The following is a 27,497-nucleotide window of genomic DNA, read 5'->3' as shown; positions in this document are numbered from 1 at the left end:
TTTTACTGGTGGCCAAGATGATGATTTCTGATAGTTTGGTGGAGTGGTGACTGGAGAGCTGATGTGTTCAGACCTGACCTTGAACACAAGCTTTACTTTAAAACTGATGACAGCAGACCTTGAGTTTTACAACACTGGCACATTTTTTTTGCATAATCCACAATTTGGAAATGGTGAACCAGGGGTTTCTTTGGCACGGATATATTTATTCATATTCCAGTTCTATAGACTAAACCTCTATTTAATTGTTACAGTTACCAAACACAACCCAATTTCTAAGTTCTGTAATAATATCCTCTTTTTTTTTTTCAAAGTTTTGGTACCGTTCAAGGAAGAGTAGCAGTGGTAAAACAGGACCTCAACTAAAAGTCCTTAAACATAAATGAGATTTGCCAGACATATTTCAGCTTCTGCTTAAAAGCTTGCCATCTCTGTTCCTTTCATCCATACTTATGGTTGTGATCCAACACAACAGCAGGGAATCTCCAGTAATTATTTAATGCATATGGAGTACACTAGGCTTTTAAAAAAGAAATTATGTGAAGCCTGGACTTTCTCACAGCCTTTTTTTTTTCATTGAAAACTAAGATAATAGTTTTCTGTAAAGCTGGGATAAGAGGCAGACAAGAGGGGTCTGAAAATAATGAATCCTGAATGTAGGACCTGTAAAATTTTCTCATATGATGTCAAATTAAATTAAGACTGCACTGAACAAAAATCTGATCTAATTTTTGCTGGTGTGAGGTCAGAGAAATTAATTGGTTTGTGCATTGTAATTCTAAACTGACAACAACATACCCAAGATCAGAAAATAGGCCAACTGAAATAAAGAGGTTTTTCTTTTCTAGAGAACAAGTCATGAATCTGTGAGCTAGCGGTCATATGCCATGACCCAGGCAAAGAGCTTAACAGGATTTAGAGAGGGATTAGTCATGCATATGAATAACAAAAAAAAAAAAGAAAAATCTTTCTCATATATATTAAGGATTATAAAACTGCTGCTAGACTCTCTTATCCAGGGACACTCATCATGGGACATCCCAGTTTATACAAAACCTGTATAATTCCACATATAGTGAGGAGCAGTGAAGACATTTAACCTTTAAAGTCATTCTGGTGACTCTGGAGGCCCTGGGTTGATTATTGATTACAGTAGGTCCTGTTATTGAGCACCTGAGCTCTGTACCAGTCCAGAAACACACCTCTGAGGCACGTCAGGTGTGAGCTATTAACATCTCACCAAGCTGCTTGTCACTCAATAGAGGCTCAGATCTGCCCCATGAAATATATGCCCAGGTTCATAGGACACTGATTATAGGGTAATATCCATAGAAGGATGAATCCACAACCTCACTGGCAGGGGATATCCTGAAAAAGAACATCAGACTTTGCCAATAAATCAGTTATTAACCCCATGGAGTTTGGGAGAAATAATTCCTCAAAGCTTTATTAAAAAATTATTATGAAGTAAGATGTTTTGGGGTTTTTGGGGTTTCTTTTTGTTTGCTTTTTTTTTTTTCTCGTTTTGGGTTTGTTTTTTTTTTTTTTTTTTTTGAAACACAGCTTTTCGTGCAAGAAGCAGGCTTGACACAGCCAATTTAGCAAATGCCATGTTTCCACGTGAGGCAGAGTAGCTTAGCAATGTTCCATTTGTCATTAGAAAAGGCAAAAAAAAAAAAAGAGGAAAATGGAGCAGCGGCAGTTACCGAAAGACGAAGTCTGCACTGTCAATCTCCCGGCCACATCTGCTGTCCTTCAGAATTCCTCCGTTCCCAACCACTGCACACCTCTTAAACTGGGAGCGGTGGTACGGCATGTCCTGCAACAGCACGGCAAGGAAACAGTTAAAGACCCCAAAACATGGAGACAACAAGCCTCTTTTTCACTTTTTCCTTTTTTTCCTCTGCAGCTGCACCTCGATGCATTAACCACAGGGTGTTGACACTGGCTCTGGGGTGCAATATTCCCTCTACACAAAGTGATGGGATATTTTGCTGTGCAATTAGAGATGGCACAGGCAACAAACCCAAATGAAAAAAAAAAAAAAAAAAAAAAACAACAAACAAACAAACAAAAAAAAAAAAAAAAAAAAAAAAACAAAAAAAAACAAAAAAACCCACCCTGTTCTTTTTTCCTCAGTTCAATAACATAAGGAGTAATTTTAGACATTTGCTTTCCCCTTTGATTTCCACGTGAGGGCACGAACCATGAATTAGTGTAGCTCAGGCACTGTTCTCTGAGCTGCCTGCAAACTCCTGGCTCCTCAGGCTCTGGTGTCCTGCTTTTGGGAAGTCTGCACACAGAGCTCCGGGGCAGCCAGTAAAGCCCAAGAAGTCTGTCAGACAGCACATCACAGAAAACAGCCCAAATTTTACTGCTTACCAACTCTAATTGTACTAATAGTATTAATGATTATTAATTAGCATTGGCACTCCCAGCACTGCCTTTGGTCAGGCACCTTTATGGATGAAGCATCTTCCTGCAATCTTTGGGCAAAATCCTGACTTCACACACAGAGGTGCAGCTGCTGCCAAAGCCAGAGAGTGAAAATCACATCTTGAGAACAAACTGGGCTGTTAGGGTGAGAGGGCTGTGATGAGGAACTGAGCCATGTTACACTTTATGAATATGTAGGGATGTGCTTATATAAGCATGAGAGTGCTCATTTTTGGTACATACATATTTTATCAATAATCTCACGCTGCAAAATACAGAGGGATGCAAGAATGGCTTGACATTTCTGGGTGATTATTCCCAGGATCTTTCCACGGCATCCATAAGCCATGAGGCAAAAAGGGCATGCAATTACACCTGTCTGAGAAAAGCAGCAGCTGTCTGACAGAGAGGAAATATAGAGCTGTCTGTGCTTTATGCAGTGATTTCTTAACACACAGTCCCTTGGCAGCCCTGGAAGGGAAATCAGAAGCCAGGTGTCCATGCTTAGCACAAGGCTCTTGCCCCTGCAGCGTTGCTTCTGTGTTTTCAGCCCTTTATTTCCTACATGTGCCAGGCTGCAGCCCTGCTCATATGCAGGGTGGCTTTGGTCCACTGCCCAGTGACTCCCAGAGGCATTTTGGCATGTAATAAAGCCTTCACAGCATCCTGATCCTACCTGGATAAACACCACATTAGCTCTAGCACACCCCAGATCTCAGGGGTTCAGACTTTCATGCACTAATCAGGCAGGGTTTTGAGGAGAATAGTCCTGGATTTAGATGTACCCATTCTTTGCACGTCTCCAGATGCCAAAGTGCTTTCCTGGATCCCAGCCTTTCCCCTGCTTCTGCCCCAGCTCCCCATGTGCACATTCAGATAACAGCACTTCCCTTCCTCTCAGCAGTGCTCAGAAAGCCAAAGGATTAGAAGTGGTTGGACCCTGAAGGACAGGTTCAATGGCACAAATTCTAAGTACTTAACCTGAATACAGGTCTGACTTTTCAAAAGGGATAAATTTCAGCTACCCCCTCCAAGTATGCTGCTGTAAATCGAAGGGGTGTGCCTCGTGATAAATCTGCAGCCACATCAGCCCATTCCTGCTCATCAGCCACTATGTGCAGAGGGAATTGCCCACTGATTATAACCTTGAATACCCCTGGAGGTCAAGCGTTATTTGCTGGAAAGGTTTTGAATAATCATTATGATGAATACATTTAAAAATTATGAATCCCGTTCACAGATAATCTGCAAATGGAAATAAGTATAAAAATAGTCATTGTGAATATTAATTATAAAATAATCATGCCAAAAAGAAAAGCAGACCTACCCTCAAGTGTTGGATTTATTATATGTGAATATTATACTTTGAAAGAGTTCTGATAAATCAGTGTCCCTTTTATTTAGCTTTCTTATTTCATTATCCACTTTGCTTCTAAGTCAGCAATATTCTGCTGGGAATTACATATATATATATATACATCTATTAAAAAATGGATGGATGGATAGATGGATGGATGGATGGATGGATGGATGGATGAATGGATGTGTATATATATTTTTTTTGCAGATGACACCAGAAAACAGAAGAACCACCTAAAATACTGTACCAAAAATAACATTTTTCAAAATATAAGCAGTGAATTTTTGAATTTTGTGGAAATGTCAGACAAGTGCTAAATGCTTGGCTATAGGGTAGTGTGTAATGCAGCAAGTACAGTGAAGTTGATCCCGCAAACGGGCAGAGGCACCTTTGGAAACATTTTGAAGATTTCTTGGTTGATATGAAAGATTCCACTCGTGTCCACTTCATATTTCAGTTTCGTTCCCAAGGGAGTATTTTTCTGGGTGGTGAACAGAAAGGATGGGGCGTTGCAACACCTTGACAGAGTAGACCTGTGAAATGAAAAAGAAATAAGAACAAAGAGCTCATGGCATGACACAGGATTTGCAATTGCTGTTACTACTAACAAGGTATTTTTCACCAAAAAGAATTTTTTTTTTAGCTCTAGGATGGGTAAAATGGTGTTTTCCTGGATTTTCATTCAGAAAACTTCAGATTTTGTGAAATTTTCTTTGATTGAGAAAACTGTGGCAAAACAAAACAAAAAGAGTAAGTTAGATACCTGTACTTGTCACTTCTAGGCTGTGGGGAATTCATGTGGAAATTCTGCCCTGCTTTAGCACCAGAGATGAGCTTCTGCCTCTAATATCCTGGCAAAACCACCTTAGTGAATTAGTTCCTCTTTACCTTAGAGGTCTTCAACATTTTATGAATTATATACTCATCACTGGGCAGGAAATTTAGGGGTTAAAGAGTCCCTCTGGAGATGTGGAAATACGTCAGGGCAGTATTTAAACACAGCAATACCCAAAGACACTGCCCCACTCGACAGACTGCTGTGGAGCACAGCACACTTTGACTACAAGCAAAAAAAAACCTTCAAAGATCTTAGTTTTGCCCTTGGCCTTGCACAGGTGTGCATCAGGAAGGTGATGTGGCCCTGACAGATAGGCGCCAGGCAAACTGGTCTTGCCTAAAACTCCAAAATCTCAAACAAATGACCAAAATTTTCTTTGTCCCTGGGACAAAATAGAATAAATTCCAGTGCAAATAAGAACTGCATAACATCCCAAAGATGGGATTCAGAGAAAGAAAGACAAAACTTTCAGCTCTGATCTCTTTGCCATGTTTCACATGAAATGTAAATGAGAAAAGCAGCTTTGTGAAGCTCTTTCCCACCTCCATCCTGCCCTGGATGCTTTTCTTCTTTTACTGGTGGTACTGAAAGCCCTGACTTCTGCTGACCCTTATTCCAGAGATGGTTTATTTCTCAGTCAATGTGTTTGATACCTTCAGTGAAAAATACATGTCATGGTGAATGTACAAGCATGAAGAGCCAGATGGCTCTCAAATAACCCAGATTAAATGCCTTGCCTCTGGGGTGTGTGGCCTCATATTCTAAGTTGGAAGAATAAGCCTGTCTTCTTTATGGGCTTCATTACAAGCACCAGAAAGCAAATAGAGAATTATGCAAACATTTCAGTGATGTCCAATTACTCTCATATACTTGACTCATGCAGGATGGCACCAAATGACCGTCAGATCAAGGCAGCAAATGAGGCTGAAAAAGCCAATGAATAATGTCTAACAGCAAAAATAATTACCAACAGATAGTGGAATTGAATTGTTATAGTTGGGATATGAGAAAAACCTCTTCATTGGCTGCTCCTTAAGGAATTGAAAGAGATGTTTTTCCTTAATGTCCAGCTGGTTTTCCAGAGGCACAGTCCTTTTTGTGAACGCCTGATATCTGATGGAAGAAGACTCTCAAGGAAACTGCTTTCCTTAATCTCTAGATACAAACTTTATTGTGATTTTTGCCTTTCATCCCCCTCTGCTGCTCAAGTAGCTGCCATTTAAATCTGCTGGATTCTCCCCATCTCACATGATGGGGCTGGACTGGCAAAGCTCAAAATCCCACAGCTCAGAGGGTTGCACATTTCATCCTCCTCCTAAACAACCTCCAAATTCAGAGACCTTGGTTTGCTTTTAAGGGACAGCAGCTTCCCCACAAACTCACACACTGATGTCTCTGCCCCACTGAACACAGATGAAACAGGCTTTAGACATTTTTTTCTTTTTAATTGCAAGCACTGCTGTTGTTCCTGAAACCAGCTGACAAAGATTATGTTTAAATCTGGGTGCCAGTGAGGGTTCCTGGAGCAGTGATATATCAATCAGGCAGGTAGAAGCAGTGATAGGAGTCTTTAATCTTTTTTTTTTTTTTTTTTCTTTCAGTGCACAGGGTGAAGAGGGGTTCTTTGTTTAATGTGCTGGCGCTGGTGGCCTGAGATAGATTGATGGTCCTCATGGTGGTCTTTGGGAAGTCCTTTCTCATTGCTCCCACCTCTGCTCTGGACTCCAAACCCCAGAGGACTCCTTTCCATACCTCAAAGTGCTGCTTTCTCTCTGGGCACAATCATTACTCCTCTCACTCCAGCTGTTTCTAAAATAATGAGTTGTAATCCTGAATGACTCTTCTGTTCAAAATAGGCACTGATAATTGCCTATCAAGTAATTTCCAGGAAGAATACAGGGAGAAAAGAAAGAAAGAAAGGAAAATAAGGAAAGAAAGAAAAGAAAGAGAGGAAAGAAAGAAAGGAAAGAAAGGAAGAAAGAAAGAAAGGAAGGAAGAAAGGAAGAAAAGAAAGGAAGAAGAAAGGAAGAAAGGAAGAAAGGAAGAAAGGAAAGAAAGGAAAGAAAGGAAGAAAGGAAGAAAAGAAAGGAAGAAAGGAAGAAAGGAAGAAAAGAAAGGAAGAAAGAAAGAGAGAAAGGAAGAAAGGAAAGGAAGAAAGGAAGAAAGGAAGAAAGGAAGAAAGGAAGAAAGGAAGAAAGGAAGAAAGGAAGAAAGGAAGAAAGAAAGAAAGAAAGAAAGAAAGAAAGAAAGAAAGAAAGAAAGAAAGAAAGAAAGAAAGAAAGAAAGAAAGAAAGAAAGAAAGAAAGAAAGAAAGAAAGAAAGAAAGAAAGAAAGAAAGAAAGAAAGAAAGAAAGAACCAAACACCTAAAAAAACTTAGGTGTGGAGATCACATTGGAGAAACTGTTATGAGTCTGAGACTAACAATGTTATTTTTAAAGATGTCAATGACTAACTCAGCACATGCATTCTCACCTTCTCTCATTAACTCCTGACAGCTATTTCCTGGAACCATGTAAGAGAATTTGGGATAAAGCTGGGGGCCTTATTACAAACAACATCTCTGAATTGTAGCAGTGACTTGCAGGCTTCAGTCTACAGCACTTACCCTGAAATAGTTTGTTTTAGTTTTTAGTTTGTTTTCTCAAAACCTACTCAAATATGGCACTGGAATATGTCAATATATAACATTCAAGAACTGGTTTGGCTTTAAGTACTGTTGCCTTCACAAGGCCAGTTTCAAAAGCTGTATCTTGACAGGATCATGGAGGACCTTCAGCAGAGAAGCTACATGAAGAAAGACAGAACACTACAGAAATTAACTGAGAGGTCTCTGAAGACCAGAAAAAATATGTAGATAATCTGTGTGTAATAGCTAAGAAGCCATTAAAGAAAAAAAAAAAAAAAACCAAAATAAACAACAACCAGAGAAAGTCATAACCAAGGTCTGACAGTACCTAAAATACCCAGAAGAAATCAAGTTTGAGTATTTTGTAGGCTAAATTTGCATTATCACCAGTGATATTACCATTCCAAGCCAGAGACTTAGGTTGATGTGTTAGGTGCAGCCATTAAATCTCATCTCCATCCTCACTGATGCCCAAATAACACCTGGAAATCTTTCCCACACCAAATTCCTTGCCTTTCCTGGAAGACTGTTCCACATACCCGAAATCTTGTTGCTGAGTTGTTTTTTTTAAAGAAGGGGGGAAAGTCCACGTTTATTCAAAAGGGTGGTACTCCAGATGTTGTCATGCTTACTCTTGCTATCCATATGAAATTTTGATCTCTGCAGAAAGCTGAACTCAAACTAAAGTAAATTTTACTCAGTCTCATTAATGTGAGACATTCTTACTTGAATAAATTGGCTTCTGTGACATTCATCTCCCATTTGCACATCTGTAGGCTCTTCCATCTGTCAAACAATTCGGTTTGTTTCACCCTAAAATATAAAAAAGAAAGAAAAAAAAATTAAGTTTATTACAAGGGCTTCATTTCCTAAAACAGCTGCAGATAGAATACCATGCAAATTGATGGGACAAATCAGCCAGTCTAGACAGTACAAAATTTATCATTTTTCTTCCTTTTTCTGCTCAGATATAACCATTATAAGCTCTGTGCACGCAAGAATTGATGTTTGGGACTGATCTCTTCTCCCTGATAGGCTTTCTCTGTTTTTTTCAGGATAAAAAATGCAATATTGAGCAAGAAGCTCAATATTTAACTCTACCAAAATCTGCTGGGAAGCAAGTGGGTCTCGATCAGCTGGGTTTTGGGGAAAAGCTGCACCCAGCAGAAGGGCCCCAGAGGGGGGTATTGGAAAAGGGGATTAATTTGGCCAACTAAGGCTGCATTTTGGTTAGGTTAACATAATCTGTGAGAACCCACAGCACAACATTGTAGGTAAATTCATTTTATGAACAATTTATAAGCTCACGTGTAGGGATAAGAGTCTATGATGGTAAGAGGAAATAATAAGCCCTTCACATAAGGATCTCTACCTCCTCCTCTGCTAATCAATACACCTGTAGTCACATTAAAAAAAAAAAAAAAACCAAAAAAAAAACAAAAAAAACCCAAAACACTCCTATTTCAACTAGGCTGATACCGGATGACTCATTTTTTGATGCTATCACCAATTCCAAGAACTTCCACACTGAAGTTCTCGCATATTCTTGTGCGTTTGGACAACAGAGATAATGAAGGCTTTGCAAATATCTAGAGGTAGGAAGCAACTGTATAATCTGGCTAAGAAATTTGGAAGTCTGTGATTTCTGCTAGATTGATAGGTCTTAATGAGTTCTTTTCAGGCTTGAGGGCTTTTAACGTTTGAGTAAAGCATAGACTTTTAAGATAATTATATGTTTAATGCGAGTAAAACCGAGCATTTCCCAGGCTGAGGAAGTTGCAGGAAGGAATTAGGTCATATTGTACTTTCTGTAGCCCACCAGAGCACATTAACTTGGAAATCTTCCATTACCATAAGGGCTGACTTGGGAAACATAGCACATTTGAATCAAGAACATCAGAAGAGACCAGCAGAGTAAAAGAGCTTAAAGTCAAATGGCATCTACTGTAGAATTTAGGGTAACTCGTATCTAGCTGAGCAGGACTCCACTACCTTCCTTGGGCCACTGGGTAAGATGAAATAAAACGAGGAATTCTCTGTGTCCTCTGATAAGTATGCAGAAAGAAAAAAAAGCAATTCAGAACTCCCCATCTTCAGCAGAACATTGGAGAAGTGTGACATTCTCACCCCTCCTATTTATTTTTAAGCGCTGCGAGTCAGCAAGCGGTGCAAAGTGTGTTACTCGTGTGTCCTTCATCCAGTGCAGGAGGCAAGGACATAACCTACATTTTGCTGTGCACAAATTCAGCGAGGGAGGCATGCTCAGATTCGTGCAGACCTGGAGCCACAAACTGTATTTTCTGTAGCCCTGGCAGTTTAATGTTATGCATGTGTGCAGCTGCACTTTGAACTGACATTACCAGGGCACTTTGCAGACCCTGTGCATTGCCTGTAATGTTACTAAACCACTGGCTTTAGATGTGGTGAGGGATGAGGCATAATCTAAGCACCTAAACTCAGCAAAATGCTGAAAACGCAAAAAGGCAACACTAAAATCACCCAGCTGTGCACTGCCATACTGGCAAACTCACTTTTTTTCACCCAATTCCTTCACTGTGGTCTCATATATACATCTCATTCAACTCATTGGTTTCCTGACATACTAATTGCACCACAAAACACAATTTAGAGGTATTTTATTGTTTCCCAGAATCGTATTTTCTTACCTTTTCACTGAGGGGTTTTAAGTTGTGAAAATCTCTGATGTTTGAAGAAGTCACAAATACAAATGGGCTCAGAAAATATCTAAACAAATTAATAGAAAGGTCTATTGTCCACTCTGATTACTCTTGTCTGTACTCCTCCTACTAGTCCACAAGTCCCCATGCCAGTATTTATTATCAGGAAGGGCTGAGAATTTTCTTCCTTATTGAGCCTTCACTACTGTCAATGAAAGAGTCTTAAGCTAGACACTTCCATGAGTCAGTCTGGATGTTCTTACTCTTTAATTACTGGAAATATGATATTACAAACACCGTACTGAATTCTCAGCAATAATTCTAGGCCTGACCAAAATGCCTCAATGTATGGGAAAAGCTTCCATGTTCCGTAAATGGGCATCAGATCAAATTCAAACGCTGCTTGCACAGGTAAGAGAAGGCTAGAGATCCCTTCTGAGACCCCTGTTGATGTCATCTCTTGAGCCTTGCACCTTTTGACAGTGTCATTGTAAGATACCACTCCATCCTGCCTCAGAAGTAGCACTTTTAGTAATGCTTTTATTGCTAAGTACTTCTACTTTTTACATTTAGTTCATACTTACATAGACAAGACCTTCACCTCAATGATGTCCTGCCTTAATTCCAGGCATTTTGTAGAGTTGTATTCCAAAGGTCCTTCATAAAACTCAAAATACCTGATGAAGGACAAGAAAAGAGATAAAAAATAAGGTTTAGGCTAGAATAATTGCCTTGCACATCAACAGAATTTTGCTGAAAGTTGTCATTTATGATTTTTGCCTAACTTGGGGCTGCACTGCCTGGCCCATAGGCAGCTTGTTACTTCACAGGAAAGCACAGATGCCCCTGCTGGTCCAAGAACAATCTCCCATGCCAAGTTTCTCCATTCCTATAGGAGTTCATCCATCCTGCAGCAACGACAAGGACCAGCTACTTTTTCCAGCAGTCAGCACTTGGCAGCTGGAACTGAAAGCCAGGGCAAAAGCACTGATCATTTAAGGAACACTGTTCCCATCTTTTGGGCGCCTGACTGTGCTGGGTTGGAAAAAACAGTACCATAAAAGTGCTAGAGGGTGTATTTCATCTGTGGAGGCCATTCCATAGTGCCTGAGCAACTGAGCTTTTCACTGGGATTTACTCTTTTGTCTGTTTGGAGGGAATGGAAATAGGGATTATATTCTAGAAAAAAAAAAAAAAAAGATAACAAAAGGATTTGAGTGCTCGGACACAGCACAAATAAGAGTGATATTCTTGATCAAAATATAAATATTTACATAATATTTACATTAAGACATAAATATTTACTTTATTGGCTAATTTCTTTACCTTAGTCACCGGGCTGAAGGGGAAGAAAACCACAATGAAAGGGAAGAAGAAAACCTGAGCTATTCATGCTCAGGGAAAAGAAAAAGCCCAGGCTGACAAGTGAACTCAGTGAGTCTGTATTGAAATGACAAACAAGACTTAGGGCTTGAACCAAGCTCTGCATCAGTTTCACTCCTAATCATTAGAAGTCTCTATTAAAACCTAGTTCCTGAGACTTGCACGTACCCATGAAGCACTTGAGAGGACAATGAAAAACTAAGAAATGATGACCTGGAGGAATAGGTATTATGAACAAGACTAGAGAAAGCTCTTTTGATGGATCCTTCAAAATCCTGGAATTCATGAGGTTGTAACTCCAAGAACTCAATTTTTGAATCTTCAATGGGAAATACAAGGATAAGATTTGTGGAAAAGCTTCATTCAAGCCATCACTGGAAATGTAATATTTGAGGTTTGTGTGATTGCAAAATAATATCAAAATTCATGTTTGACCTGTGTGTAACTGAAAAAAGTCCAAGAGCCTCCCAAAGCAATTTGCTTTCAGCTGGGAATGTTTCTGTCCTGTCAAGTGCTGCTTTAGGAAGTGTCTCCTTCACCTCTCCCTGAGGTTTTCACCACCTCAGCTTTGTCAAACCCCAAACCAAACATTTATGAGACCCAGTGAGAGGCATTAACTTTGAGACTGAAAGGAGAAAGGCCATGCTTAAAAGGTGGCAGGAGGAGAACAGAAAAATTCTTAATAAAGAAGTCAAAAAAACCCCAATAGCTCATTTTAAAAAAATGTGGCTATTTGTAAATGTGTTTGTACAGCCTTCAAGGCAAAAAACGTGTATTTTTATAAATTTTGTAGAGAAAAACATGTAGTTAAAGTATTCCAAAATCAGTGAGAACTCTATGAAAAGACTTCCTCAGCCTGCTGAAGGGAGACCTAACATGAATCTACATCTGGGTTCTCACCAAAAGGTGAGAACTCGCACTCTCCTTCCAGCTGAATTATTCACCTGGATATTCAGCATTTACTAAGGAGCAGCTGAAATCCACTGCCCTGGCACATCTCCCATGTGCTTGTCTTGATGAGCTGGAGATGAACAACTTGTGAAAGAGGCTTCAACTGGATTTGGATTAAGAGCCCACCTGCTTGCAGCAGGCCAAAGCCCTTTGTGGATGTACTCCAGGTAACTTCCCCAAACTAAACCAAAATCTCTCTTTAGACAGCACCATAGAATTTCTTACTGGTCACAGAATTTTCCAGGGCTGAAGGAGCACCCTCTGGCTACCAGTACAGACAACATTTTAATCCTCTGAAATAATAATTTTTTCTGACTGTCTTTTGCAGAATCAGTCCTTTTCTTTGGTTCTTTGAGTGGGACAAAGCTGGCACCCTGGATGTGCATGTTCTACACAGTAACTAGGGGCAGGTACACACCCCCACACAACACTCAGCACCTTACACACTCCTCCTGCTTAGGGTGTGCAGGAGTGAGCAACACCTATAAGCCTCATCCTCACCTGTCACCTAACACTTCATTTCAGTACCTTGAATGTGCCTCAGGACAAATAAGCAGAGCAAAAAAATCTAGATTAACATTTATTTTTATCTTTTCTGTGCACTTCTGGCTGTGCTGCTAGGTTAGAGAGCAGCAGCTCAGATGTTGAACAGCACATGCTGTCACGTGGGAACACCACAGCACAGGAAAGCTGCCTTCAGCCTGTGGCATTGGAGTCAAAGATGTCATTTTATGAAATGGAGACGAAATTTCCTGTGTCCCAGCCATTCCCTTTGATCGTTGCCTGTTTACTCAATCCACAAACCAAAAATAGAAATGAAAAAGGATGTGTTACCACAGCAGCAGAAGGTTAAGGAGGAAAGGATTGGGTCAAAAATAAACCACTTCTGGATCTGAAAGGAAATCAATCCACGAGGCAACACTGCCTTTCTAGCAGAGCTATTCCATGAGCCCACAGATTGAAAAAGCACAGGACTGTCCTGCAGCTCTCTAACTCTCACAACAGCTTCAGCTTTCCCAACAGAGCCACTGGGAGCATTGAATTCACCATTTACTACCCCATGGAAGTGCAGAGGGAGGATCCATGGGATGGGCTGGATGGCACATCGCTGGTGGGACACGTGCAGCAAAGGCAGGGGACACCAACGGCAGAGTCATTCTGCACAGAGAGAGGAGAAAATGCTGCTTGCCATGGGGTCAGTTAGACTGAAGTGAGCTCAGTGATCCCAACCTATTGAATAAACATCCTTTGGGCTGTCCTTCATCAGCCTGGACCTCACTGGAGCAGACAGCCAGCCACTGAACCCTCCTTACTCGTAATGCTACGGACGCTGCCGCGCGTGGGCTGCACGAATGGTGCTGCAACAGCATTAGGAATTTTTCAAGAGAGTAGCTGGTCAAGACTCAGGAAAAAAGGGTTCCTCTCTTTCTCCCAGAAGTGTTCATGCTATTTATTTGCTTCACAGCAATTCCTCCTGCTGCAGATATTAGCAGGATATTAGAAGCCATTCCCTGGAGCACTGGACAACCTCTTCCCACAGAAAGTGCTTCACGCTGCGCTTCCCTAGAACGCAGCTTTTGCACAACACCAGGCCCTAGCACAAGGAGCATGGGTTCCCTCAGCCTCCAGAGATGTCATTTAAACCCACGTCCTCATCTTGCAAGGGTCTGGTCCTGCAGGGAGTGTTTGGCGATCAGGCCCCCGCACTTTCCCAGAGGAAGCATCAGTCTCACCCACTCCCTGGTCTCTGAGAGCTCTTCCTGCCTATTAACTCCCACTCTAAAACATGTAGTTCCCTGTGAACGACGATACATTTGCCTGTCAGAAAGCTTAATTAGCACAAATGGAAACTGTCCTCCCTGTCATCCTCCTCAGTTTGCTCTCCAGCTAAGAAACAAGGATGTAGTACAGTTTATTTTGATTTATGTTCTGGATTAGTGACAAGTGACAAACCTGACTATACTACTTACTCCTTTTGCTACAGAAAAGGTCTGTGTTTTGGCTTTATAAGAATGACAGTCAAGTTTTATTATCCATAAAACAGAGTTGATCTGTCACCGCCATAATGTCCTCTCCCTGCATTTTTCCACTTCTGCTGATGAAACATAAATAACTTCTATCCCTTTAAAGGTCACAAGTCCACAGGAAAACCAATACAAGAATTCATGATTCTTTACCTTAAGAACACAACTGCAAATGAATTACAACAAACAGCTCAGTTGCATGTAGGATTGTGCTTTCCCAGGGCACGGGGCACTACACACCACTCACTGCCCTGTGTCCGCTCACATCAATTGTGGCTTTCAAACCTACAACATATTTCCAGGATCAAATTTTTGCCTGAACACCACACAAACTGCAAGTGCTCAGAGGGCACTGGTTTTTTACAGATCACTTCACTGACTACCCAGAAATTAGATGCTATTCACTCTGTAATTTTCCATTTTTGACTGACTGAAACTTTCTTCTTTTCTAACCTTCACGTCCCCCATTGCAACCTCACCTCCAGCTGAGCTGCCTACTGAGCTTGCTAGTGAGAGACACATTTGGTTTCTCAGTACATCAGCTAACATTTAGGTCTTTGATCATCTGCAGTTGGGCTGCTTCTGCTTTGATCAGAAGTAAGATTTTCTTGATCACACTACATGAATTAAAAAGCCCGAGACTTCAATCCTGCCTTCAAGTGACGCTCGGGTTGAGACACTGATTTGTCTGATATACTGAACAAAGGTTTAAAAGTATAATTTACTGCAATGGTCAGGCATCTTTTAAGCAGGATCACTTTCTGAAGCTGCCTTCCCATTCATTCTGCTTGTTCCTGAGGTGCCAGTTCTTGACACTGTTTGCAGCAAGGCTGCAGCACTTGCGCGGCAAGACCGCAGAGCATCGCAGGAAGGATTCCACCTACCCTGCAGGAAAAACAAAGATCTTTCCAAAAATATACATTATCCACCAACTAAGAAATGAGAATAAATGAATCAAGCCCTGCAGGCTTCTACTAAATGCTTATTAAGAGTGCTGTCCAATTAGCAGTGCCTGCACTCGTCAGTAAGGGCAGATCCATGGTCAACCTCAGATTGAGATTCACCTTTCTTACTCAGGAAGGTTCCAAGTGTGCCAGAGCACATTCCCCAAAGCACAGGGGACTCACATCATCTGGCAAGGCCTTCATGGAACCTTCAGGTCCCTGGAGCAAAAATACTGCTGGGGTGGAGCCTATCACAGCTCTGGAGGCCCTGGACAATCCATCCGGAATAGAACACAGTAGGTGTTGACTTCATCAGGGCCCATTGTGAGAGACCAAATCCCTCTGGCCTTTGCTTCTCTTAATGCTTCTATGTGACAACATCAAAACCCACAAGATTTGGTCAAAATGTTTAAGGGCTTTACATCAGTTCAGGGGTTTCTCTCCCTTAATAAAAGCATCCTACCACTTTGTATGGTCTGTCCTCCCAAGATTATTTTGTCCCACTGGGAAGCTTCTTCACCTGTTTAGCAGGTAAAGAAGCTGATGTAGATGTGGCAAGGGAAGCAGGAATCTTTGATGCTCTTAGACTAATTTAAACTTCACCAGGACTGTGGCACAAAAAAAAAAAAAAAAAAAAAAAAAAAAAAAAAAAAAAAAAAAAAAGAAAAATCACATTGCTGCTTGTGCTGTTTCTGCTATTTGAGAGCCTGAGTTGACTTGTCCACAACAGAATGGTGCTTGAAAGGTTGAACTGAGAGAGGAAGAGATGTGGGCTCAACAGAGGAGGCTGGAGAAGCAGCAGGCTTCTTTTACACAGCTTGAACTTTTCCTACAGCTTGAGGAAACTATTTGATCGTCCCATCCTTGGGGACAGCAAATATTAAAAAAGACGGTTCACATTCCTCCTGCCTACCGTGTGCTGATGACAATGTCACTGGCAATAACTGGTTTAAATCCTGTACCATCTCCATCTCTAATGCTAGATGCATTAGATGTCTAACTGATCATGAACTTTTAGTATGTGTCTGTAGGTGAGAGCAAAATATGCCACTATGGGCTGTTTCGTGTAAAAAAATTAAAATATAAGCAAGAGAAAATGGTCATTTATCTCTGTATGCATCATGTAGTAATAGCTCTTCTGAATTACTGCACGCACTTCTGACATTTCATCTTTGGAGGTTTGAGACACTGGTGAGAGTTACAAAAGGAACTGCAGAAATTTTCTGGATTCTAAAATATTATGAGAGGCGTGTGAAGCTTAATCTAAACATATGGTGACTGAATAAGGAGATACTGCACCAGGAAGCAATTACCAGTGGCAGGAAAGTTTTCAATACAGTATAGCAAGGAAAAACAGTATTCAATGCCTGGAAGCTAAAGATAGAAATGGCATCTTTAGTTCAAGATTGGCTGTCTTTTTAGAAGAATCAGAGTAACTAAAATTCAGGATCTGGAATTCTTCTACTGGGGCTCAAGTTTTGCAAGAGGTTCTTGTAGCTGAGGTTAAAAGTTATTGATTCATGAACCCACTGATCATTCACTTAGGATATTTTGATATGTTTGGTCTTACAGAGCTGTAAGCTTTTCTAGGATTTTATAATAGATGGTGTTAGATAGGTCCATCCATCAAGACAAGGATCAAGATATTGTGCCTGTTTTCCAAGTTTAAATTTTTGCTTTCAAAAAACCAAAACCGCTTCCATGGACCAGCCCTAAATTCCTAAGTTTGATCTTCTTCGGAGGAGGAGTGGCTTTTATATTTCTGTCCTTTAAAGGCTGTTCATGGACAGCTCACTAAACATCGCCAGAAAAGTGGAAAGTGCACAAACTTTTTTCCTCACAGGTGCTCCTTTTCTGGATTTTTTTTTTTTTTTTTGACCTGGTCCTATGACTCCACAGGTATCTTACACATCTGTGCAGTCAAGGTGATGGTTGTGATGCCCTGAGGATATATCTTTCATCACAACTATGGAAGCTCCTGGCAAACTGTCACTGGCTGCTCACTGCCATTCTTATTACGATCTCCCATCTCCAAGTCTCCACACACAGATCACTTGGAATTGCTTGGCTCTGCTGCTCATTACCTCATTAGCAATGTGAATTGACCAAACATCCACTCCTGCCAGAGGCACGTTGTTCCCTTCCCATCTGTCCACTGATTTGGGACACAAGCCTCCCCACGGTTTCAGCCTAGCACAGCACCAGAGTAAGTTGCAAAACACAGCTCCACTGCAGCAGTCGTGGGTGTAGCAGCAGGAGCTCCAGCAGAAACAGCCCTAAATGGCACAGCAAAGTCCAGGCTGCCTCCTGCTTCTCCCTGGAGACAAGCCCACCTTGCAGCCCATCAACACCACCACTCCCTGTCCTTCCCAGGTCCTCTCTGAACCAGACTGACACCCATCTTCATTTAGAGGTTTTCCCACTGTGCAGTATGTGAATGATTTGTTGGAGGCTACATTGAATTTGAGTTTCAGGGACATTTTGGTGCTTCTCGTCTTTTGCTGTATCAAACCAATGCTGTCTCCTGACAAGCAGCAATGGAGTATGCTGCAGGAAGCGCTATTTTCCCAATTTCATTTCAAAACTCTCAGATTTTTAACAAACTGCTGCTTGGGTGTTTTAATTCAGCCCTTTCCTGTTCACTCTGACTGAAATAATCTGCTGATGTTGTTATCCATATGACCACCCACCTGGAAGATATAGCAAAATTCATGACAACCCTTATACATCAATGACATCTTAAAACCCATATTTTAGCTTATTGCAAGAAGCTACCTTTTTTTTTTTTTTTTTCTTGTTTTTAGATTTAGGATCCTTGTATAAGGAACTCAGCAATGTGACTTAAACAAAATCCTAAGCCCTTACATTTACTCTTACAAAACATATATTTGATGAATCAAATTGATTCTACTTTTTATTTTGTAGCCAGTGGGGACAAAGCTTCAGATTTGTCTTACTAGAGAATTCAGAGCAGAAATTGACAGGCCTTAAAGTATGATCTCCTCTCACCTACCAAAGGCTTCTGTGGTCTCATCACAAAAGCTCTACACTGAATCTTATCTGCAGCTCCAGTAGACTGAAGAGAACACCATAAACCAACTCACATGGCAGATAAGTCATCCTGTCATTAAGGCAGCTTCTTGCCAGTGAAAAATTATTTAAGCATGACAACTCACAATCCCAGTAAGTTGCAAAACATATTAAAAGGAGAGCAGAAGAATCAGGGCTCTGGGAAGGGGTTGTATATATCACTTGTCATAACCAGCACTAGATAAAACCCTTTATATGATTCTCCACAAGGATGCTGTAAGGTTTAACAATGCTTAGCACAAAGTAAAATGCAAAAGATAGAAATATGAGTAATGGGTGATGCACAAGAATCAAAAATAAGCCAGTGTTCAACAATTAGTTGTTATTGCATCTGCGTGGGTAGTCCTCTTTTGGTTGAAATCCCTATGGCTTTTGGGGAGCTCCTGCGCTACACTTTTACTTCTTGCTAGTAATCACAATTTCCTTGCTACCTAGAAGGCCTTCAGCAATGTAATCTGAACCAAAATGAAGGCTCTGGTGCCCAAAAAGGCCCAGCAAATTGGGATCTGTCACGTGTCTGCCCAGAGCAGCGTTAGGTGACACAAAGGGGATCCACACTCTTGGTTGCGCCACATACATGACACAAGATTTTATTTCCATGGGCTGCTCCTACACAGTCTGAAGAACTGTCTTAAGCACTGTGGTGAAAACCTGGGTTAGCTGAGTTACCCCAGCACACCAGAGCTGTCAGAGCAGGGCTCAGTGAGAGAAGTGTGTTTGGTTTCAGACCTCAGCCATCAGAGGGCTGGAGCCCCTCTGCTCTGGAGCCAGCCTGGCAGAGCTGGGGCTGTTCAGCTGCACAAGAGAAGGCTCCAGGGAGAGCTCAGAGCCCCTGCCAGGGCCTCAAGGGGCTCCAGGAGAGCTGCACAGGGACTGGGGACAAGGCATGCAGGGACAGCACACAGGCAATGGCTTCCACTGCCAGAGGGCAGGGACAGGTGGGAGATTGGGAACTGGGAATTGCTGGCTGGGAGGGTGGGCAGGCCCTGGCACAGGGTGCCCAGAGCAGCTGTGGCTGTCCCTGGATCCCTGAGAGTGTCCAGGACCAGGCTGGACAGGGCTTGGAGCAACCTGGGACAGTGGAAGGTGTCCCTGCCCATGGCAGGGGGTGGCACTGGATAAGCTTTAAGGTCCCTTCCAAACTATTGTGTGATTCTAAGGAGTGACCCAGTGTTAACTGAAATCACATAAAACAATAATATTAGTCTCTTTCTTACTTGATCATTTTCATGCAGTGTTTAATCTTCACCGTTCATTGGTTTCTCTAAGGCCACGATTCTCATTAAGTTTGACTGACTTGCAATTCCAATGCACTCATTCTTTCAGTGTGCTTTTGCTTTGGAAGTCCTTCATTTTCATCTAAAACTTCACTCCTACAGGATGAGTTGTCAGCATCTCTACACCCTGTATTAAGTTATGTAATTAAAAGATAAAGAGTAGTTCTAGAATATGTTCAAGCTGATACCACATATGCATGAATAAACATATGTCTCTATATATATAAATGGTAGAAGTTAATGGAAATCATATTCATATCTACTTCAATTAATATCTTTAAACACCAAACCTTTTACAAGAAGGTGATGGCACAGCAAACTGCAGAGCTATGCAGTGAAAGGTATTCTGTGTGCTTATGCTGACATACAATTAGTTTTCTGCACTTCAGACATCTCTCTGGAGTCCTCTGTAAATATATACAAATAAAATCAGTTCTGTGAAATGTAGTCTGCAAGTTTTCCATTCAGTGGAAAGAATTATTCATTAGAGGAAGACTTGTTTTCATTTTATAACAGCCTAAAGTTGAGTGTCAGATTAAGACTCAGGAGATGTCTGGTGACAACACAGTCAGAAGGGTGATCAAATGTAAATAGTAAACAATTTTGACACAGCTCTGTAGTAGTCACCACACAGTCTCATCTCCACACTTACACAATACTTTTTAAATTTTTTCTATATTCCCAGGTTTCCTACAGTAAACAAAAGGATAAATGATATCTCTAACACACTTAGGTGTGAAATATGTTGCAGGTAGACTTATCCCTGACTGAAAAGCTTCCAGCTCCACTGTCAGTAACACAGAACCACAGAATGTCCTGAGCTGGAAGGGACCCCCAAGGATCACCCAGTCCAACTCCTGCCCCACACAGACCCCCAACAATCCCACCCTGTGCATCCTTGGCAGCGCTGTCCAAAGGTCCTGGAGCTCTGGCAGCCTCGGGGCCGTGCCCATTCCCCGGGGAGCCTGGGCAGTGGAGACAGTCATTGACATATCACATAACACACAGGCTTTGAAATACACTTTTTTTCCTTCACTGATATTCCAACTTTTTGCAGTTTATATCTAGCTTGTGCAGTTTGTTTGTGTGAAAACCACTTGCACCTTGAACCTCTCTGCCTTTGAAGAGGCTGAAGAGACTGAGAGCAGCACTGTGGTGCAGCCCCTCTGACTGTGTCTTTTGTATTCAAGGGTTTTGGTTCCCAGTCATTAAATCAATGATGGTTCAATTGTCTCTGTCAAAGGTGTCTAGAGGAGGAAATCTATATTTGTTTATTATCTCATGCCTTCAAGATGATGTGTGTCTTTGTGTCACACTGAGTTCTTTTATATGCCAAGTGCCTAAATTGAAGACTGTAAATACAGACTATATATGCAGATACTGAAAAAGCAACAAGAGTAGAAGATAGATAGATAGATACACACACCAACACATGAACCCTTTTTTTCCCTGCTCTAAGTGAAAAACTGCAGTGGAGGCTGGTTGCTCTCATAAAGAACCTTTACAAGAACAACCAGCAGAGCAGCAGGCAGCACTCGTACAGGATCACATTACAGCAAGAGCCTGAACAGGAACTGCAGTATTGCTGTGCTTCAGTGACAGGATGATTTCTGGCACATTAGACTCTGCAACTTCTGCTTGCCTTTGAAGTGCTATCAGCTCCACAGCTGCAGTGGTGTATGGTTACAAAATGATGATATTTAAAATAAAATGGTCAATTTACCCAGAGTTTTGTTTATACACAAGTACTCTTTCAATTCTTTTTAGTTTTTTCTTTATTTTACAGCTCTTTCTAAGATTTCCCTGCTGCTTATTGAACTTGATGCTACACATGACTCAGGAGTTTTAACTCCTGTAACTGCTGTTCCAGGAAGAGAGCCCAAATATCCACCCTACGCCCGTGCCTGGATTTGTGCAGATGGCCTGGGATAGCTGTGGAGCTCTTTAGGCACAACTGCTGCCAGTCTTCTGAGTCTGCACATGACCCTGCAGACACCTGAGCCCGTGTCAAACTAGGAAGTACAAAGAGTGCAGCAGCACATCAGTGCTTCTCGTGTTGCCAAGTACTGTAAATAAAGGAAACACTCCAGTCTTATCTTGACAGAGCACTTTTACCCTGCTAGGCCCTGAAAAGAATTCAAGTCAAACTATGTTTTCATGGAATACGTGTTTTATTCTAAAGACCACATTCCCCAGTGTGCTCTGTATGCACCAATACTGTAATGCTGGGACATTCTCTGCCAAAGTCCCCTTCTCCCATACTGCCAAACCTTGACACGCAGCATTGGTAGGGAAATAGGAGAGGCCAGGACACAGAAGCCACCCTCCTGCAGACTTCATGGATGCTTAGGGCATAGTCCAAAATGTCCCCAAGGCTTGCAAAGGGGAAAACAGCACAGTGCTTGGGCATCCCTGACATCTTCTGTACTGTGGGGAGCAGTGCCAAGCAGCCAAAGCACACTGCAGATGTCATTTTTCATACAGCCTGTGCTCACATTTGTGGTTCATACAAGGAGAGAGAGAACTCCACAGCCATTCCCTCGGGTGTTGGTACCTGGTGCCTGTGTCACTGCCACTCTTCACTGCTCCGTCATCCGTGAAATTAAAGGTGCCGGTCCAATTTGCCAATTCCTCTCCATTCTGCCAGCTAAACTGCAGCCCTCTAGCAAGAAAACGAGGCAGTTGATATTTGATATCATTCATTAGGTTAAGTCTATCAGCATGAGTTCTCATGTCCTATTTCTTAACATACAAATGTGACCATGACACATTCATCAAAAACAATTAAAAGATACCAAGAACAAAAAGATATGACCTTACTAGGGTAAACAAATAATTTTTACGTCCCACAGACTCTGCAAGTCCTTGGATGAAAACAATACCAGGCTCCCCATACAAATTTGAAGGCCAGGAATTACCTGTGCTCATAAACAACACACATGTATGAGGAGGTAGAAATTTCATTCTCCAAAACACAAGGGTGAAAAGCTGGCGACATGGGAAACCATGGGGCCAAAGAAGTAGAGGCTCCAAACTTCAGTTTTACATCTACAGTAGTTGCTAAATGTGATGGGCACTGGGTCCTTCCTCTGATTTGTTTGCTCTGCTAGCAAAGGATGTGTCATTTGATGATGTCTCTGAAGTCATAATACAGTGCTTATTTTGCCTGCTTGGTAAGATGGCATTTTTTAAGGCCAATGCATAAACACAATCATCACAAGTCCCTGTTTTCCAAACTTTCACAGATTTGTTCCAACTCCCATGATGCCTGCAATCTTCTGTAAACTACACCAATAGCAGGGTAGAAATTTAAAAATGCTGGGGAAATGTTTGACAACACAAGCCAAAACCCTTCCCTTATCTCAGAAGCCAACGAAAAAGGATCTTGCAGATTGCTATTTTTAAACTTCTCCTTTTTAACCCAATTTCATTATTTCAGAAGTCTGGCAAGCTGAGTTGTGAACATTTGGTGCTGCCAATACTGAAAGTTAACTTCCCAGTTGGGCTGTGTGGGGGCAGCCAGGAAGCAATCTGCCAGCACGCTTTGTCCAAAAGAAAGGGCATCCAGGACCCCGATAGTTTTGCTGGCCACCAGGCTTATGATAAGGGCTGGTGAATCTCCCTGGCCACATCCATCCTTTAGTCTAATTGGCAGCAATTAATAGCACAGGGACTTAAGAAGGAACAACATGGGACGTTAAAATACGCCCAGGGGAATCTCGTGAGGTTTGACAAGGCCAAGTGCAGGACCTGTATCTGGATGAGGGCAGCCCCCAGGATCCACCCAGGCTGGGGATGAGCAGAGGGAGCAGCCCCAGGAGAAGGAGCTGGGGGTGCTGTGGGTGAGAGCTGGACCTGCCCCAGCCTGAACCCCCCTGCCCGGGGCTGAGCCCCCAGCGTGGGCAGCAGGGCAGGGGGGATTCTGCCCCTCTGCCCCTGTGCTCAGCTGAGAGCCCACCTGCAGAGCTGCCCCAGCCCTGGCTCCAACAGCACAAGGACGTGGAGCTGCTGGAGCCAGCCCAGAGGAGGCCCCGGAGCTGCTGCCAGGGCTGGAGCCCCTCTGCTCTGGAGCCAGCCTGGCAGAGCTGGGGCTGTTCAGCTGCACAAGAGAAGGCTCCAGGGAGAGCTCAGAGCCCCTGCCAGGGCCTCAAGGGGCTCCAGGAGAGCTGCACAGGGACTGGGGACAAGGCATGCAGGGACAGCACACAGGCAATGGCTTCCACTGCCAGAGGGCAGGCACAGGTGGGAGATTGGGAACTGGGAATTGCTGGCTGGGAGGGTGGGCAGGCCCTGGCACAGGGTGCCCAGAGCAGCTGTGGCTGCCCCATCCCATGGGAATGTCCAAGGCCAGGCTGGACGGGGCTTGGAGCAGCCTGGGATAGTGGAAGTTGTCCCTGCCCATGGCAGGGGGTGGCACTGGATGAGGTTAAAGTTACCTTCATGCCCAAACTGCCCTGTGATTCCATGATTCATATCAAAGTGTGTTTACATTATGCCATAATGGCCATTGGGTAATGCAGTGCTCTGGATCATCAGGCAGCCCCATAACTTGTGTGTTTCTCTGGCAGTTTTTAATCAGCTGGCCTGCACAAGGTAAATTTATGAGTGGAATACTGGTGTGAAGAAAACATAAGAAAATTACTTAGACACTTTCACTTTGAGTGCTTGTTGAAATAAATTATTGTGGCTCTCTCCCATATACCACAATCTTACACATTATTTTGCCACACTGTAACTGGTATAGAAACATGGTTTCTTCAAATATATATCTTTGTAAAATACATTTAAGAATATGGCCTTAAAAATATCTTTTAATTGTTAAATGCATCACTGAATGATACACTGGGAGAGAAGTGTGGGAAAACCAAGCTGGAATTGTGCCTTTTAATTGGATTTGAATTCTCTGTTTGGGACTCTGATATTTGCAAACTGTAATGGAGAGCATTAATCCAGATAAATGTCTGTGTCCTCCAGAGGTGAACTCTCCTACAGCATAGCCAGTATTCAGGCGGATTAAATGAAGAATTAAAACATGCAGTAAAGTCATTTCCCTGCCTATGTCTTTACTCTGTATGTAACAGCTGAAAGGAAATCTAAGTAAATGTTCCAAGGTGGAGGGGGGTGAATCTGTCCACCTAGCAAAACAAATTGTAAAATCACTCTTTAATGCCCCCCTTTCATCAGGCTGTTTTTGGGGAAGGGCGTGCACTGCAGCAGAGGCACCCAGTGTAAAGGACATTCACATTTAGGGTAAGACCCAAGGGGAGATTGGAAGAATAACCCTGAGGAATGGCAGATATGTCTTATGATGACCAGCTTGATATACTTAGCTTTGAAGTGGCAGGGATCTAACTGAGGTACAAAAATATCCAGTGAGGGATCTGGGTATGACACTTCTCTGTGGTTAAGGACAAAGTACAGAGCTGTGAGCTGAGCTTAGGGTCACATTAAAGTTAAGTGTCCAGCCCTGATCCAGACAGACCACACAGGGCTCTTCTTCCAACAGGTACTCCAGGGATTAACAGGATACAGACTTATAAATACACAAAACACCCCACCAAAGAAATTTTGCACAGCTCATAGGGCTGTGTGCCTCACTGTGAGTCTGCAAAACTGAGACCAAGCTGCTGCTTTGCATTTTTTGCAGAGGTGGTACAATAAATCTCTTTCTCACAGTAAGAACAACTTCCATAAATAATGGCTTGTAGTATTAGGACAGAGTAGAAACTAAGGATGAGACATTTAAAACCACTGAATTAATTATTTTTTCTAACAGGATTACTGAGGGCTTTATCATTGATTTCAATCAGCCTTGAGTTGGGAGAATTTAATTTTTGAAATACAAAATTTTCTAATCCTCTCAAGTTTGAGTTGTAAGCATCCATAAAAAATTATCTGGCCAAATGTGCAAACAGCCTGAGAAAACAGAAAAGAGACTTGAATCACTTTATCAGTGTATTTCTTTGGTATTCTATTTCAATCAACTTCTACCATGTTCATTCTCAGCAGTAACTGCATTTAAACAGGTAAACAAATTAAGGTTCTGTGAATCAGAATTGCAATATAAAAGCACGCAGAGGACAGAAGCACAGAAAAGGAAGAGAAAAAAACATCAGAGCAAAAGGGAGGGTAAGGAAAGGTTAAAAGAAGGTAAGGAAAGCTGAGGAAATGACTGAGACATCAAGGTCTATTATGTGATTTACATAGCTCATGTCAAAGAATTCAAACAAAAAAAAAAGAAAAAAGAAAAAAAGAAAAAATTTAAAAAAGAAAAAATAAATAAAGAAAACCTAATTCTAAGCCTGGAATCATTGCCAATGATTGCCAAGTGGAACTCTGCCATTTGCTCAATTCGCCCTAATAAAACAACTTCTAAAATCAGTATGTGTCCCCATCGTGTGATGCTGATAACGGCAAGGAAAGAATTCATAAAAGGTGTAATAACCAGAAACCCTCCCCGTGCAGAGATGCTTTGTTTTGCCATGAATGTAAGCAAATTGTTCATCAAGGAAGATGTACGTGTCAGTTACGGATACCATTAATCACAAGGCTTATCCCTAACAAATAAAAGTATGAGCAATGCTCTGCCTTGCGTTGGAGAAACTCGGTGAAGTTGGATGTCTTAGCAACAGAGACCCTGAGTTTCAGGTAAATGTCAAAGCAATATTTTGATCTTAATTGGTAACTGTAAGTGTTGAATCAGTGTGTGGTCAAATAAACATCGGTGTAAAGTAGTAATAGGAGGAGGGGGTGAAAAGCCAGAAAATTAACAAAGCAGCAGTGACTCTGAAGGGCTTGTCAAAACCGGCTGTCAGGAAGCAGCAGGAAGCAAAGACTGAAAGCCTGTTGCTGCAATCCAAACAAAAAACAACTCCTACACAAGCAGAGGTTTTAATAGCAGAGGATGTCAGATAATTATGAGGATTTTGAACCACAAGGCAAGAATGAGCAAGAGGATGAATTGCCGAGAGAAGCTTTGCACCCATGCTGTGTCACACTGAGATCCCTCCTCAGCAGTGCCTACTGTCCTTCTGAAAAGGAAAGGAAAGGTGAAAATTCACTTCAGACCAGAAGGCAGGGCTTATAAAAGCGAGCTGCTAAAAGAAGGAGACCCAAAAGTCTCCAAGCGCAGCTGGAGGTCATGAACAGGCTCTACACAGAGAGTGGGCCATGACTGTGTATGCTGCAGAACCTGTTCAGGAGAGATCCATGTGCTTCCCAGGCACAGGAGCAGTTTGGTGCAGGTGGCTGAGTGACACAGTGATCAGCACCTCTGGGTGACAGGGACTGAGTGGCAGCAGGGGCATCACCTGCCACTCCAGCCACAATCTATTCCCCAGATACCACCAGTTCATCCCATTTAATCCCAGGCAGCAGGCGATTTCCACTCATCTTTAAAAGGTGACAGCTACAGCTATCCTCATTTGGCATCTACCACAGGCAGGCTAAATCCAAGCCCAAGCAAAACCAGGCAGAAATGAATGTTATTTCATAATGGTGAAGCTAAGCCAAAACCTGACTCAGCTTGCTGGCCTACACAGATAGGCAAGGAAGGAGAAGCAGAGGAGGGGAAGGAAGATATGGATGTCCCCAAGAACAAGGCAAATTATTTGTCTTTCTGAGCTCCCTCTGTTATTTGTCTTCACTTCTCCTGCTCTTGCTTTCCAGCAGTTCTCATACCCCTTCTCCATAGGCACTCTCCCTAACAAAGAGGCCATTAGGAGGTGACAGGAAATCCAGGTTTTGTGACTCTGGCTCTGGTTGAAATTGTAAGCAAGTAGTATATTCATTAATTCCTTATATATTATGAGTAAGTTTATAATCCTGTTTCTGCAGGCCTGGTCATGGTGCTGCACTTCCCTGTTACTTCTCAGATATAGAAGCCATAT

General features: G+C 42.2%; 1 protein-coding gene across 2 annotated transcripts in view; it reads right to left on the bottom strand.

Annotated features, from left to right (window-relative positions):
* Positions 1–27,497, bottom strand: part of ST8SIA5 (ST8 alpha-N-acetyl-neuraminide alpha-2,8-sialyltransferase 5) — a 41,745-nt gene that overhangs the window by 4,246 nt on the left and 10,002 nt on the right. Inside the window, exons 2-6 of one of the 2 annotated variants that reach the window (XM_054003464.1) lie at positions 22,163–22,270; positions 10,524–10,616; positions 7,988–8,074; positions 4,185–4,329; positions 1,707–1,819 (exon numbers count right to left, since the gene is read on the bottom strand). In XM_054003464.1, coding sequence (XP_053859439.1) covers positions 1,707–1,819; positions 4,185–4,329; positions 7,988–8,074; positions 10,524–10,616; positions 22,163–22,270 — 546 coding nt within the window. The remainder of the gene's footprint in view (positions 1–1,706; positions 1,820–4,184; positions 4,330–7,987; positions 8,075–10,523; positions 10,617–22,162; positions 22,271–27,497) is intronic. The other variant, XM_054003465.1, reaches the window with a different exon arrangement.

Source organism: Vidua macroura, chromosome Z (assembly GCF_024509145.1).
Source record: "Vidua macroura isolate BioBank_ID:100142 chromosome Z, ASM2450914v1, whole genome shotgun sequence".
Classification (NCBI taxonomy): domain Eukaryota; kingdom Metazoa; phylum Chordata; class Aves; order Passeriformes; family Viduidae; genus Vidua; species Vidua macroura.
Note: the sequence above shows the minus strand (reverse complement) of the source record. Positions and strands in the feature narration are given on the sequence as shown.